This window comes from Vulpes lagopus, chromosome 1, assembly GCF_018345385.1.
Source record: "Vulpes lagopus strain Blue_001 chromosome 1, ASM1834538v1, whole genome shotgun sequence".
In the NCBI taxonomy this organism is placed as follows: domain Eukaryota; kingdom Metazoa; phylum Chordata; class Mammalia; order Carnivora; family Canidae; genus Vulpes; species Vulpes lagopus.
The window spans coordinates 67,492,046-67,507,893 of NC_054824.1; the positions used below are offsets into that span (position 1 = coordinate 67,492,046).

The window sequence follows — 15,848 nt, forward strand, 5'->3', positions numbered from 1 at the left end:
TTTCCAAATGACTAGGAAAGTAACAATGTTTCCAGAAAGTTTCACTTCAAGACTAAATACATACCTGTTAACTACTCAATGTTTAGTTTTTCTTCTATTTTCTGTGACCTACATAAAGTTCTAGTGCTACATACATGTATTTCATGTTATTCTGGGAAATGTTTTGGCTGTTGTCATGTGTTCTAAATAACCTGAAGGAAATAGAATACTAAATGAATCTTAATATTATCCTGATTTTCTGCAATCCCAATAAAGCAAAAAACGAAAATCAACCAGTTATATTAGGTTTATCAAAAGAAATTTTCAATTATCTCCTCAGAACCTCACAAGTGTGCTGCATAGCTGAATTCCTTTGAATTATTCCAAAGAATCTTTAGCATAAGATGAAGAACATTTGTGTGGGCATAGAAAACTGATTAACACTACCAGATTGATAGAAATATACTCCAACCCAGTTTTTCTTCAGCTACTTTAATTATAAAAATCTTCCACGTTCTCAAGAAAAAAACCCAGAAGGCAACAGTCTAGTACAAAAATACATAACTGGAAGACATTACCATCAACTAGATCTGACAACTAAATCATGTTCAAGACTGAAAATAAAAGCAAATTAAAACAAAGTACTAAACCAGTGGTCTTATTTAATCAGGGATGTTTATCACCTAGAACTCTTCCAAAGAACTTCAAAGAACAGTGCTTGATAACTTTTTTTTTTAAGGTACACAGGCCTGGAATCAGGCTGTGTATATTTTGAAAAACTTTTTGATCAATACCATTCCTGATCAAGAAAGCACTGTACTAATATGAACCATATTAACTCTATAATAAGGATTCAGGACTTCCCATCCAGATATGGCCTAGTCTAAAAGGGGAGATGCTATCTACTGAACTGTGAAAGTATATAAACAGTAGATAATTTTCCCTAATTTATCTTAACCTTTCTGCTTAAGACACGAAGGTCAGAAGTAACCCACAATGAAGTGAGAACCAGAGAATTACTCTGGAAAAGCACAGAAACTGTAATCCGGTTTTCTTAAAATTATCAGCCAGCATTAATAGTGACCTCTAGTGAACACCTGTAGTCACTACACTACAGGTTTTAGACTGACCTTTCAGTATTCTGCTCAACTCAGAGATCCAGGGACAGGTGGCTAATGAAACAAATTTAGAAACTGCAGTAGCCACAACTTTTAATAGCCACAAACTAAATGTGCAGTGCAAGATTTTAGTAGTTTCTAGCTTTCTTTTTTTTTTACAAGCCATAAAAATCTGCTAGGGCTTCTGGTTACTAAAGTGATTATAAATTTGGCATGTAATTCAGAATAACTCCCTGAGGTCAACTTTATCTTAAATACATAAAGCCACATTATACCCATAACCTACTAATCTTTTTACAGAAACCCTTTCAACTTAAAGACTCTGCAAGTTGTATACTGGCAGAAACACTCATATGAATGTCCATTTATAAGAACAGTAGGATTATGTATATAGCATATTACTCCGATGACCTCTTAGCCTTGTTCTGAACAAGAATAGTTTTAGGCTATGAGAGAACACCAAAAAGCAAAAAGGCCCAAAAAGCCAGAGCTCCCAGGACATCAACAGTCTTTAAATAAATTTGTCTTCTCGAAGGCTCACTCATATTGAACCTGATAATTCTACTTTGTGACACCAATGACTCTCCTTTGTTGGTATCTGCATGAAAGGTTAAGAAGGACCACTGGAAATAATTTCTTTAGGACCTACACCTTAGAAATCTTTATAGACTGAACTCAATGCAATGACTTATCTTTCATATTAAAGAAACAGTACAGCATAATCCAAAACTACCTTTAAGTAGCAACATTTAAGGAAACTAAGCCACAAGACTGTTGCATTATGATTTAATCTAATTGCACAAGAATTTGAAATTACAACTCCTCTGGATTTCTAAGAGGAAGGTTATGCATGCCTCCATGTTCAATTCTGCACTGTTACATTTGAACCATATAGTGAATTTTACATCATGATGGATCAATTTAGAATTCCCATGCAACACCTCAAATTATATAAAATGGAAGCAATTTTTAAAGCTTTGTGGAAAACTCTCATGCTAATGATAAAAGTTTTTAATGGGTCACTTTCAGTTATAATGTACCAGGGTTGCTCTACTTTAAAAATGTTGGTCACAGAGTATCATGGTCTTTGAACTGGCTCCTACTCCTAAAATATGGTTAAGTATGAATAGTCACTTAGGTGACAACCAAAAATTCCCTTCAGCCTCAATTGTGTTTCTTCTAAGATCTGTGTAACCAACTGATTTCCGTGGGACAAGAACTATGGTAATAGTGGGTTTGACTATTACACAATTATGCTAATATTTTATTAATTCAAAAGCACTTTACAAGAAAATATAAGTATGGCTTCCAATAGGAATGTTATACCTGGACTTGATACCAAGCTCACAGATTTTAGTTTTGCAAGGAAAAATAGGCTTTCAGGTTAAACAACAATTTGTAACCAAAACTTTAATCCCAAGGATTTTCACAAACATATTACAAATGACAGCATGAAAAAAATCTTGCACAGTAACTCAAAGTTCAGCTCTACAATGTACCCTTAAACTGGCAGGACACTGGTATCTTGAGTAGTTTCAAATCACCAAATAGAGAATGTTACAAAGAGCTGTGTGTTCACATACAGCAATCACATAAGAAACTTATGACCTAAAAAGCAAAGGTAAACTAACTTTCTTGAAACTTCCAATTCTACACCAACTGGACGCCTGCCCAGTATGAAAACTAGTTTTTCTTTAAACCTCTAATCTAGCTTAACAGTGCAGCTTAAATTTTTAGCTGCTGGCTTGTGCTCATACCAGCTTTTAAAGACTGCTTCTTCCAACTCCAGCTGCAGAATATAGCCCAGCTATGTGAGAGACTCTTCTTTCAATTTCTGCCGGCTTTGTTTTCATAATATTAAATGTCAAGCTTTAGCTGGGCAGAGTTAGAGATTTATTATCAGTCAATGTAAGACTGAACTTCAAAACAAATTCAATTTTGCTTAAGGGAACATTGTAAAGTAACAATTCTTGGTATTACATGCCTCATATGATCCATTCAAATCATACAGAAATACATCTTTATGTGTCACTGTTCCAAGAGACAAACAAATGTGAACAGCTAAAACATCTTAAAAATGCACCAAGCTTATGAAGTCTCAAACAAAACTTGAATTTTCTGTACATACTCCTGTCAAATGAAGTTATTTCCTGTACACCACTCCTCTTGTAATCTGGTCTTCTACTTCCTTTCATTTGACCTAGATCGGCTAAAAAAAAAAAAAAAAAAAAGTTTCATACATAACTCAGTAATACAACTGTATCAGACTTTTATGTTTTTGAAAAATAATAAAAATAATCAAAATGGTTTAAGATAACCAATTCCTGTTTTTAACAGTTTATAAACAGTCTAAGTCACTCAAGGTCTTACCTACGAGACCTAGAGAAGGATCGGGACGGCTTGTGATTTCTCTCCCGGGACAGTGATCTCTCTCTCCTCCTATCTCTAGAAAGGGACCTAAAACCAGAAGAAAAATAGGACCCACTTAGAATTATACACAACAAACATCTCTAAAGAACTCTTCAAAAACTGAAAGTTGGCTCATTCCTACAACACTGGCTCACTCTGTAGACCACTTGATTCATTACTAAAGTTGAAGTTTTTTTTTTACCACTAACCACGCCATTTAGAAAACAGTTTAAGAACAGGAAATGCTGCCACTTCTGAGAACACGGCCAAAAAAAAAAAAAAAAAGGAGCTATTTACCTGCTCCGGCTGCGGGAGAAGCTTCTCCGTCTTGGAGATCTAAAAGCAGAAACAGGAAAATTAGGCTAATTGTCAATTAGTATTTATGGCGTGAGGCATTTCCCAACTTTTCAATCTCACTGTTGGGCCCAGTGAACGTGCCGAAGAACTGGCACCCATCGTCCAAAAAAAACAAAACAAAACAAAATTAAAAAAAAAAACAGGAAAAAAAACAGAAAAGAAAAAAGGCACAGAAGGATTAAGGAACCAAAAGCTCAAGTGAAAAGCAGGTATTCCAACCATGGACTCACTTTAACAAAGAATGCTTCACAGCAGATCTGTCCAATGCAAAACTTCATGTCAAACTAACTTCACTACCCAAACACCACACCAAAATATAGTCCCACAAGTAGTTCCAAAAACAGTACCATAAACCAGTATTTGGAACCCATGCAAACCTATAAGTCCATGACAAGACTTAGGTACCAGGTGGATAGTGTAATTTTGTGAAAACGCGCTAGGTGTAAATACTGATGCCATTAAGTGCTACATTAGAACTGCATTTGTGATCGTCACATTTAAGAGTGTGTTTAGGCTCATAAAAATTACCTTAGCTTGGCCCACTTTACCCCCAAAATTTAAATTTTGAAAACTGTTAGTAAAACCATTTAAAGGTGATAGGATTCAACAAATTTTTGCTAGAAAGGAAAGCTAAATCTGTTAGAGTTATTAAAATTTTTAGTTTGGCATCTCACACATGCAAATAAGTTTCACTTGAAGGTCTAGTTACATTATGAGTTCCCTATCACCCTTAAAAGTTTTATTCAAGCAATATATATGTACGTTACCATTCAATTATGCACAGCCAGCCTTTGATCCAGAAAAAAGAATTACTTTAAGCCGCTTACTCCTTATTTTAACCAGCAGTAAACTGTATAAGCAGGAAAAACTTACTAGTTTTGGGTTTCAACAAGCTAGAAATGGTGAGGTGAGGCTGCCGGACTGACGGCCAGGAAGAATTTGCTGAAAAGGTTTTGCCAGATGTTGCGTTGGATTTAGTTGGTTGGCGAAGGGGGTGTTGTGGATTTTTCCTGCTTTTTTGTTAGCCGAAGGCTGCTGCTGTAGTTGTTGTGAAGACATTTGGTAAATAAACAGCTGAGCTGATTGGCCAGGAATGTGTGGGCGGTCGAGGTGGCTGCTGCCGATTTGGTTAAGGTTGGAGAGAAGGCTGAGAGAAAACAGCATGCTCGGGAACCAAAGGGCGGTGCAACCTGACGACTGGCCATGCCTGGGTCATGTGAAACGACACCAGCCAAGCTGAATGGGGCGCGCTGGTCACATGACGCTGAAAGGGCTAGTTGACTGGCTAATGCAGACTCAGAGGGTGGTGAGAAGAGACATGATGGTGACTCTGTAACGGGGTTCATTTTTATTAATAGATGGACCAAAAAGCACAAAAAAAAAATGAAAAACAAGCCATCAGTACAACCATCTATTTAGCTAACAAATACTCTTTATTATGATGGGCAACAGTGTGTTGTTTTGTTTTTCAAAATAGCAAAAGGGGCAAGATTTTGAACTCCTATCTCCTAGAAGGACTTCACTCACCTGTAAGAGGTAAATTCAGTCCTTACAGAAACTATTTTGGAGGTTTGAGGAGATGTGGAGTTAGCATCCAGACAATACTGCCTGGTCCAAGAATGATGCCATTTTCAATTACAAAAAAACTGAAATCTCTCCTATTTGGGTTTGAAGAACAGATGACTGGGATTACTTCTGTAGCCCCCTTTATCGGTCAGTGACTTTAGTTTCAGAATGATTTCTACTTTACCAGTTGTAACATTACAACAGCTGCCTGCTTGATAAATACTACAATCGTGCTAATAGTAGAAAACACATTTTTGTGAAGAGCTAGTTGAATGTAATGTTTGTCATTATGGAGTCAAGAAATGGAAAAAGGCCTAATTGAAGTATAAGGGAAGACTTGGAAAGATGCAACTAGAAGATGAACTAGAAGATAGATCCAAGATAGAAGTTACTGACTACCAACATGAACAGTGACCTAAAGACAAAAGCCAACACTCAGCACAACTCACATACCCCAAACTACACCCAGCAAATGTTTCGTAAAAATCTCCAATCTTCAAAGTTTAAAACCCACCAACAAACTTTAAGAGAAATACCTGCTCCCATTAGCTACTCCATTACACCAATACCTCTAAGCACGCTCTCAAGTACCTGCGCCGAGGTGGAGGACTCCTTCTCCGATAATCATCTCGAGGGCGACGACCCCAAGAAGGAGGTGGGCCACGATTTCGACTTCTCTTTTCACCATTGGAGAGTTCCACTCTTACTCGGCAGCCACACAGTGTTCTAAGAATAAAAAAAAAAAAATATTAAACTTAAAAGAGCCAGACTAAGAAATGTGTATTAAAGCAAAAAGCGTTTCTACTTATAGCATCTTTGCAAAGTACACATCTGAATGTCTATAAAATCCTAACAGCAAAACAAGTATTCCTAATAAAGAAAAACTTCTTTACATTTTTTTTTTTTTACTTCTTTACATTTTAATGCTTTGTTAGTCTTTTTTAATTTTTATTTATGATAGTCACACACAGAGAGAGAGAGAGGGAGAGACATAGGCAGAGGGAGAAGCAAGCTCCATGCACCGGGAGCCCGACATGGGATTCGATCCCGGGTCTCCAGGATCGCGCCCTGGGCCAAGGGCCGGCGCCAAACCGCTGCGCCACCCAGGGATCCCGCTTTGTTAGTCTTAATCAGAATTCAGTGTTGTCAACATTTCAAGTGTGAAAACCCCTGGACTCCAAGAACTAGCTCATCTGTACATCCTGCTGGGACTTCGTGATCCCACCACTTTTTTATTGATCTTAAACTGTATTTGCTTGTCTTTCTCCTCTCGCCACAACCCCTCTCTCCAAGCAACAGCAGGGAACCAAAGCATTATGGCCATTTTACATCACCATCTCCTTTCAACGGCCACAATAATTGACAGGAAACTACAGCTGTGAATAGTTGGAAAAGTTCTCCCTCACCTCTTCATTGTTACACATCTGTTTAGATAAACCACTATTATTTGGACAGTGATTGGAAAAAGGTGGGAGTCCTGGAAAAATGGGTCTCTATGATCTGCCCTGCCTGGATAAATGACCTTTCATACAATTTTAAAGCCAATCCTAAACCCCTTAACTTTTTGGATCTTAAAGATTAAGATCCACCATATCCCTTGGTCTCATGAAATCCAATGTTTTTCAAAGACCAGGAAGAAGGGGGATAAGGGCAGCCACCTGATTCCCCTAAGAGCTACTCATCAGCCAGTAATAGGACACAAAATGAAATAGCTACATATTCCACACTTCCTAAGTATTTCAAACACATTTATTAAAGAAGTTATAATAAACCCCAATGTAACCATCCACCTACAACCGTCAGTTTGTGGCCATTTTAAAAAAGATTTTATTTATTCATTTATTTATTTATTTATTTATTCATGAGACACAGGCAGAGGGAGAAGCAGGCTCCCTGCAGGGAGCCTGATGTGGGACTTGATCCTGGGTCTCCATTATCAGGCCCTGGGCTGGAGGTGGCGCTAAACCGCTGAGCCACCCGGCTGCCAAGTTTGTGGTCATTATTATTTGAATATCTGATTTCCAATGGTTTCAGAGAAAATTCAAAAGGACACCATGTGGAAGGTATAGATTAAAATGCTTTAATCACATTTTGGATACAAAAACCCACCCACCAAAAATTGACCATTAAACCTCACTGGCAACCTGAATAAAACTTGTGCTTTTTCATTACAGCAAAGACTTATGTCTCTAACAACAAACTTCAGACAGGCAAGCACCCATCTAAAAGCCACAAATCCTAAGAACTTTATACATTAAAAACACAAGAACTTTATACATTAAAAACTTTATACAATTTATCAGTATAAACTAGTCATCAAATTACCTCCCATCTAGCTCTCGGACAGCATCCGCTGCATCTCGGGGATCTTCAAATTCAACAAAAGCAAAGCCGGGAGGGTTTCTAGCAACCCACACACTTCGGAGTGGTCCATAATAGCCAAAAGCTCGTTCCAATTCAGTCTTGTTACCATTGTTTCCAAGATTACCTACATAAACCTTGCAGTCCAATGGACAGGAATCACGATGCATTTCTGTAACATAAAAATAGCCCAAACATTAATCATTTATGCCAATAATCTACGCAGTGAAATACAGATCCTTAAGAAATAATGATGAAACAAGTACTACCCTCAAACCACCCATTTCTCTAATCTACACTGATATCCACAAATTACATCAAGGAAAAAAAAAATGCCTCCCTGAAAAGCTAAGGGAGGGGAGACACTCTGGGACCATTTACTATGATCTGGGCACTGAATTAGGGACTTTATCTAGTATTACAATTAATCTAAAAAAAAAATCACTTAGAAAAGTAGGGTAACTTGCTCAGAAGCAAATCCTGGAGACACAAGAAACAAAGGAGAATGCTCAAAACCAGAAAGTAGTTAAGGCAGAGCCGTTTGGGAAGTGGTACTAATAGGTCTCCATAAGCAAAAACTTAACTAGCTTTTTGCTCAAGCAGGCAAATATTAGGATTTTTTTTTTTTTAGAAAAATGTACCTCACCGCAGCACTATTCTCAGTAGCCAAATGAAAAACTGGACAAGCAAAATATACTACCCATAAATGGAATATTATTCAGAATAAAGTGCTGATAAATGCTTCAAACATGAGTACTGAAACATTCTAGATTAGCACTCATATCAATAATCTACCTATATGAAATATCCGACAGGTAAACCCAAAGACAGAGTATTGGTTCCCAGGGTCCCAGGGTCCCAGGGGAGAGCAGGGGAAATGGGGAACAGCCGCCTACGGAATGTTTTGGAACTAGACAGGATGGTTACATAGCACTGGGAATGTACTAAATACCACGGAGTCGCACTCTTTACTAAAGGAAACTCCTGTTCATTTCACCGGGGATGGGAGTGGGGTTCTTAGTGCACGTATTTACTGCACTTCGGGGGCTTAATTCGATAATCTTAAAAAAGTCGGATGATCTAATCAACCTGTAGACCAATTTCAATCCCAAAGAACAGCCAATCCAGTAACTCGGCTGAAGGGCTCCTCATAAACAGCACGTTCTTCTCACTCAGGGCTTACTCAACTAAAATAATCTAGTCTCGACACATCCTATCGGTATGACCCCACCCTGTACTCAGAAGTTCTGAGGCCAAATCATCGCGGGAGATAGGTTTTTTAAAAACTTAGCCGTAAGCAGTTTCAGAGTTAACTACCAACGGGAAGCTGCTACAAGAACAATGCTACTCAAGGAAGATCCTTCGGTTAAAAAAAAAAAATCGATGCGTAAAAAATTAAAATCAGATTAAAATACAGACGACTACAAAAACCACGTAATATGAATCGAAAGGTCCGATCTCGATCAATGACTGGAAAAATAATTTCTGAAGCTTTCAAAGAAACCGTGGGAGGGGTGGGGGGAGGGCGGTAAAAAGGCGCCATAAATTGAAAGGCCGCGGCCCGGAGTTCAATTCGGCAAGAGGCTTCCCCCCCTCAATTTTCGGGTAATCCCACTTCTCAATTCACCCCCCGACCCGGAAAAATTATTAACACCTCCACTTCGAGGCCGAGATACGTTCTCTCATGGGCCAAGGGCCCCCGCCACCGCCCCATGCTGAACGTCACAAAATGGCGGCGGCGTCTCTTTGTCTCAATCTGGCGCCGCCATTGGGCCCGGTGCCACCGCGCGACTCTGAAATGCCATTTCCCCCTACACTCCTTCAGTCGCCAGTCGCTTACCGAGATCTTGGGTTAGAAAGCGGACGCTCAAATCCACAAACTCTCGGATGGGGCTTCCCGCTTCCCGCTCCCCTCCCGCCCGGCTCCCGCAGATGCTCTCGCTGACCTGGCGTCCACGAAATGGCGGACCACCGCCTTCTCCTCGCCTGTATTTATACGCTACGCCGAAGTCACATGATTGAATGGGCTCGTCCAATGAGAAGCGGAGGAGGTCGTGACGTTGCGGCTACAAACGCAACGAGAATCGCGGTCGCTGGGAGCGCGCTCAGGTGGTGCAGCTCGCGCGGCGGCGACGCACGTCGTGGCGCTCCGGCCTCCCCGGCCCGCGGCCCGGGTCTTCCTCGGGTGTCCGTTCACGCGGGGCTGACTTCCGAGTTACCCTCAGTCGCCTCTCCCTCGTCTCTTTCATATTACACTGTCGTCCCTCCCAAACACGATACGGCCCTTTTGCTCCAAATGAGGTTTAGATAGTAGCTGAATTCATTAATTACTTCATCCCGGAAAACGGTTAGACTGGAGCTAAGACCCTCGCGCTTAGGGACGTGCCCAGAGCGTCTCCCAAGGTCACCGAGCGGCGTGTGACCAGGCTGCCACCACTGCTCGTCCACGTCCCGTACTGTGGAAAAGCCCAATCCTGTGAGCTCGGCCTACCCGGCTGCTTTCCCGGCTGCTTTCCCGCCTCTCGCCCAAGCCTCGGGATGTGGCCCAGAAGGGCGGCGTCCTTAGCTCGGACTCAACATGTCGAATAGAAACTCAAAGGTGAATGAGACTGGTCAAGCTATCTGGACGCTCACCTTTATTTGTTTACTTTTTAAAGATTTTATTTATTCATGAGAGGCGCGCGCGCGCACACACACACACACACACACACACACACACAGGCAGAGACACAGGCAGAGGGGGAAGCAGGCTCCATGCAGGGAGCCGGATGTGGGACTCCATCCCGGGACCTCGGGGTCACGCCCTGAGCTGAAGGCAGAGGCTCAACCGCTGAGCCACCCAGGTGCCCCCTGCACACCCACCTTTAGCAAATAACAGTAAAAGGAACTTCCTGAAGAATTAGTTTAAATCCTGGGCCCCCCCAAACAAAATGCCTGGAAGCGCACCTCCAGCCTTTCTCATCCACCCGGCTGCTGCGGTTGGTGCCTTGAGGAGTGGGGGGAGCTCGGGTCCTTAGACCACTCACCCCTTCCTTTGTTTTGCACTTCCCCCTGGGAACAAGGATAATTAACTACCGGGAGGGAAATCGCTCAGCCGGGCTCGGGGTAAACGGTGAAGATCTCCCTCTCGGCAACACAGTTAAGCTGGGAAGTTTTGTGTCCTGAAACCTACTCCCCCATCCTCTTTCAGTGCTGTCTGACGTATTGCTAAAATCTTCGCCTCTCAACAAAAATTAAAATAATAATAATACCTTGTATTTTCAGTCACAAGGTGAAAGATATGCCATTGATTTACGTAATGCTCCCAGATATTTTCTTTTGAAACCTTATCTCCTAGTGTGGCTCTAAAAGATTTATCTGTGTGTGTGAGGGGGGGTGGTGAATAAAAAGGTGTAATCGCTCTGAGCGTCAGTTTTCTCACTGGAAAATAGGAATTTCATAAGACTGGGAAAAAGGGGGACGCCTGGGTGGCTCAGCCGTTGGGCACCTGCCTTCGGCCCAGGGCGCAACCCTGGAGTCCTGAGTCGAGTCTGGATCGAGTCCCGGATCGAGGGCCACGTCGGGCTCCCTCCATGAAGTCCGCTTCTCCCTCTGCCTGTGTCTCTGCCTCTCTCTCTGTCTCTCATGAATAAATAAATAAGATCTAAAAAAAAAAAAAAAAAGACAAAGAAAGAGAGGGAATGGGAACTATAGTTCTTGAGCCAAGATCTGTGCTGGCTTTACCTGGGTTTTTTTCCCAGGTGAGGGGGGATTTTAGCAAACGCTTTCTCAAGTTTTTTTTTTTTTTTTCTTCTGTAAATGTGTTTCTCTTCTGGCTCATGTATATTGCCTTGTTTTGATCCCCTCCTCTGTGTAAGCTTTTCTCTTCTTTTAAATTTTATTTTCTGGGGCTCTGGGTGCCTCAGTTGGTTAAGTGTCTGCCTTAGGCTGGGTCATGATCCCAGGGTCCAGGGATTTAAAGATTTTATTTATTTATTATTTATTCATGAGAGAGAGGCAGAGACATAGGCAGAAGGAGAAGCAGGGTGGAGCTCCTCACAGGGAGCTGGATGCAGGACTTGATGCAGGACTTGATGTGGGACTTGATCCAGGTCCCCAGGATCAGGCCCTGAGCCCAAGGCAGCCGCTCAACAACCGATCCTGGGGGCATCTCGCCAGTCTGGCTTCCTGCTCTGGGAGAGCCGCCTTCTCTCTCTCCTTGTGCTGCTCGCCCTGCTTGTGCTGTCAATTAAGTAAATAATTTTTTTTAAATAATAAAAATAAATAAGTTTTATCTTCTTCTGTCAAAGCAGAGGCTTTGAAGTCAGACGATCCTGGATTTGGACTACCACAGACCCTCTACTTAATACTAAAGTGTCTTGGGATCCCTGGGTGGCGCAGCGGTTTGGCGCCTGCCTTTGGCCCAGGGCGCGATCCTGGAGACCCGGGATTGAATCCCACGTCGGGCTCCCGGTGCATGGAGCCTGCTTCTCCCTCTGCCTGTGTCTCTGCCTCTCTCTCTATCTCTCTGTGACTATCATAAATAAATAAATTAAAAAAAAAAATTAAATACTAAAGTGTCTTGAGAAAAATTTCTTAAACTGTCTCAGAATTATTTTCTTCTGTAAAATGGGATAATAATACTAGCCTTGCAGGGTCATTATGTGTTGTCTCCTCCCACAGGAACTTCAGCTTTTCTCTATGGTGGTCACTCCTGCCTCCTTGGGGCCTAGAAACAAATCTGGCATACAGCACGGAAACATATTTGTTTAATTATTTAATGACTTAAAAAAAAAGTATGTATGTAAATCACCTCACAATCTCTATTCAAAAAATGCTGCTTTCAAAGAGTATCCTATTCTTCCCCACCATTTTTCCTGTTTTTTAGTTTGTATGTATAACGTTAATTCATAGCATGCCTCTTTCAATGGGGCACTCTTAATCCCTTCAAGTATATTCCAGAATACATTTTGAACCTCCTATGGCCATCCACACATACTTTCCATCTTCTGGTAATAGCATGCAAAATGAATTATCCATTTAAATTATGGATTATTTTAATGTTGCTTTAAATTTATTCAACCACCAACCACTCTTGTCTAGACCCTAGAATGACGGGAAGCTTCAAAAGACCATATCAGTATTTCTTGGTAGAGACAGGGAATGGGGAATCCTGTGTTGTAGTAAACATCTCTTGATTTCCTTTGAAGAACTACCTTTCTCATAGTAGACCATGGTATTGATTCAGGTGTGGCTGATTTAATTAAATCATTCCAATTCTTAGCACCCCCTGCACCCCAATTAGTTCAGGAACGGATGAACAATCCAATCAGACCAGACAGCTGCTAATGATAACCCTGCTACTAGGTCAACCAGAGGTGTGCTCCTTTCCTCTGACTGGTGGGTTTGTGAGCCAGGACAACCAACCTGTTTCCAGGACGGAAGACGCAGCCTTCAGTGGATCCAATTTAAAGGAAGGGAGAGAACTGAAAGGGAATAAAGAGCCCTGGAACTCTTATTTAAGAAGCCCTGAACCCAGTTCCACTTCTGGAATTCCCTAACATACATTCCCTAATGCTTCACCCAATTTGCCTAAGCCACTGGAGTTTTGTTTTGTTTTGTTTTTTCTTGTCACTTGCAAACAGAAAGATTCCAAATACGGAAATGACTAACAGACTTCTCAGTATCTCAAGTTGAGAATCAAGGCACTGAGTTTTCTTCTGATTCTGAAATTCACTCCTTACTAATTCATTACTTTTTTTTTTTTTTTAGGAAAAAAATTACTGATGGCCAGGCATTAATATCTGAGTTTTTGTTTTGTTTTGTTTTGGGTTTTTGTGTGTGTGTGTGTGTGTGTGCAGGCATTAATATCTATGTATAAGAATGGATACTTTTTAAAAATATTTTTTAAGATTTTATTTATTTATTCATGAGACACACACACACACACACACACACACACACACACAGAGGCAGAGACACAGACAGAAGGAGAAGCAGGCCCCATGCAGGGAGCCTGATGTGGGACTGGATCCTGGGTCTCCAGGATCACACCCTGGGCCAAAGCTGGCACTAAACCACTGAGCCACCAGAGCTGCCCTAAGAATGGATACTTTAGGGACACCTGGTAGCTCAGTGGTTGAGCATCTGCCTTTGGCTCAGGTAGTGATCCTGGGGTCCTAGGATCAAGTTCTGGATCAGGCTCCCCACAGGGAGCCTATGTCTCTGCCTCTCTCTGTGTCTCTCATGAACAAATAAATAAAATCTTAAAAAAAATGTATACTTTAAATATTATGATTGACTTCCAGTATAAAGGAAAATCATCAGAGCATGGGACATAACAATAGTTCATTAGCTACTTGGTTCAGTGACTGTCCTGGCAGGACTAGCAGATGGCACAGTCAACAAAGAGTTAACTGAAGAGATAATTATTTACAGGGCTAAGGAAACCCACTTGGGAAGAGGTTACTCCCAGTGGCAGCTCTTAGATCCAACGAAGCAAGGAAGGGAGCAGAATTACAAGAAGCAGCCAGATGTTATGGCTGTGAATAGAGGCCACTATGGCCTTAGGTAGAGGAAGTGTAGCAGCCCAATTTGTGGGGGAGCTGGGAGGAGAGGACAGATGGTTAGAAGTGGAGTAACTGAACTAGTCTCTTCCCATAGATTGGTCTTTTAACAGTGACTTCTATTGCCCAAAAGCCATCAGGAAACCTAAGGGCAAGAAATGCAAGCTTAGAGGTCAAAATCAGCCTCATGGGGACAGAGCAGATCAGAGAAAAACCAGAAAACTGATTCAGGACCGTGTTGTCCAATTCAGCAGCCACTGGACACACATAGCTATTTGAGTTCCAATTAACACATGCTGTTATTGTAAAATACATGCTAGATTCCAGACAGTATATTAAAAAACAAAAAATATCTCACTTTTATATTGATGATATGTGGAAATGATAATTTTTTCATGTATTAAAAACACGTTATTTTAAACACGTTTTAACACGTTAGGTTAAAAACACGATATTATTGGGGATCCCTGGGTGGCTCAGCAGTTTGGCACCTGCCTTTGGCCCAGGGATCCTGGAGTCCCAGGATCGAGTCCTGTGTCAGGCTCCCGGCATGGAGCCTGCTTCTCCCTCTGCCTCTCTCTCTCTCTCTTCTCCCTCTGCCTCTCTCTCTCTCTCTCTCTCTGTCTATCATAAATAAATCTTAAAAAAAAAAAAAAACCCAGGATATTATTAAAATTAATTTCATCTCTTTATACTTTTTAACTGGGCCTACCAGCACATTTAAAATTACATTTTTAGGAGTGCCTGGATGGCTCAGAAGGTTAAGTGTCTGCCTTTGCCTCGGATCATGATCCCAGAGTCCTGGGATCAAGCCCTGCATCCAGCTCCCTGCTCAGCAGGGAGTCTGCTTCTCCCTCTGCCTATGTCTCTGCGTGTGTCTCTCATGAATAAATAAATAAAATCTTAAAAAAATTAAAGTAGTGTTTCTGGGAATTATGTCATTTTAAGCTTATTTTTTTAAAAAATATATTATTTATTTGAGAAGAGAGCGAACCTGTGAGCATAGTGGCAGAGGGAGAGGAAGAAGCAGACTCCCTGCTGAACAGGGAGCTCAATGCAGAAATTGATCACAGGACCCCGAAATCATGACCTGAGCCAAAGGCTGACACTTAACTAAGTGGGCCACCCAGGAGCCCCTTAAGCTTCTTTTTTTTAACCTAATTGTTTTGATAGCTTGATAACTTTTCCATGCTTTTTTCTAATGTAATTCCCTGAAACAGTTTTTTTTTTTTGGATATTACATATCTAACAATCATTCATTCAAAAAGCATTTATTAGGGATGCCTGGGTGGCTCAACAGTTAAAAGTCTGGCTTCAGCTCAGCACATGATCCTGGAGTCCCCGGATCAAGTCCCACATCAGGCTCCCTGCATGGAGCCTGCTTCTCCCTCTGCCTGTGTCTCTGCCTCTCTCTGTGTGTGTCTCTTATGAATAAATAAATAAAATATTTTTAAAAGGCATTTATTAGGTAACTTCTATTTTCTAAACACTGAGATGGATTTAGATGAAAAAA

General features: G+C 41.2%; 1 protein-coding gene across 1 annotated transcript; it reads right to left on the reverse strand.

The window, feature by feature from the left end:
- Positions 1–455: 455 nt before the first annotated feature.
- On the reverse strand, positions 456–9,767 carry SRSF3 (serine and arginine rich splicing factor 3). The gene is made up of 6 exons (XM_041762940.1): positions 9,631–9,767; positions 7,755–7,962; positions 6,021–6,155; positions 3,804–3,842; positions 3,468–3,554; positions 456–3,306 (listed from the first exon to the last, which is right to left on the reverse strand). Exons 2-6 carry the CDS (start codon positions 7,958–7,960, stop codon positions 3,279–3,281), a joined length of 495 nt encoding a protein of 164 aa, XP_041618874.1. The 5' UTR covers positions 7,961–7,962; positions 9,631–9,767; the 3' UTR covers positions 456–3,278.
- Between the last annotated feature and the right edge of the window lie 6,081 nt (positions 9,768–15,848).

Excerpts from the sequence above, each read along its gene's own strand:
- SRSF3 (XM_041762940.1), bottom strand. The coding sequence starts at position 7,960 with ATGCATCGTGATTCCTGTCCATTGGACTGCAAGGTTTATGTAGGTAAT. Across the intron at positions 6,156-7,754 it reads GTCCGAGAGCTAGATGGGAG|AACACTGTGTGGCTGCCGAG; the intron begins GTAATTTGATGA and ends TTTTATTCTTAG. Across the intron at positions 3,307-3,467 it reads TCCTTCTCTAGGTCTCGTAG|CCGATCTAGGTCAAATGAAA; the intron begins GTAAGACCTTGA and ends TTTTTTTTTTAG.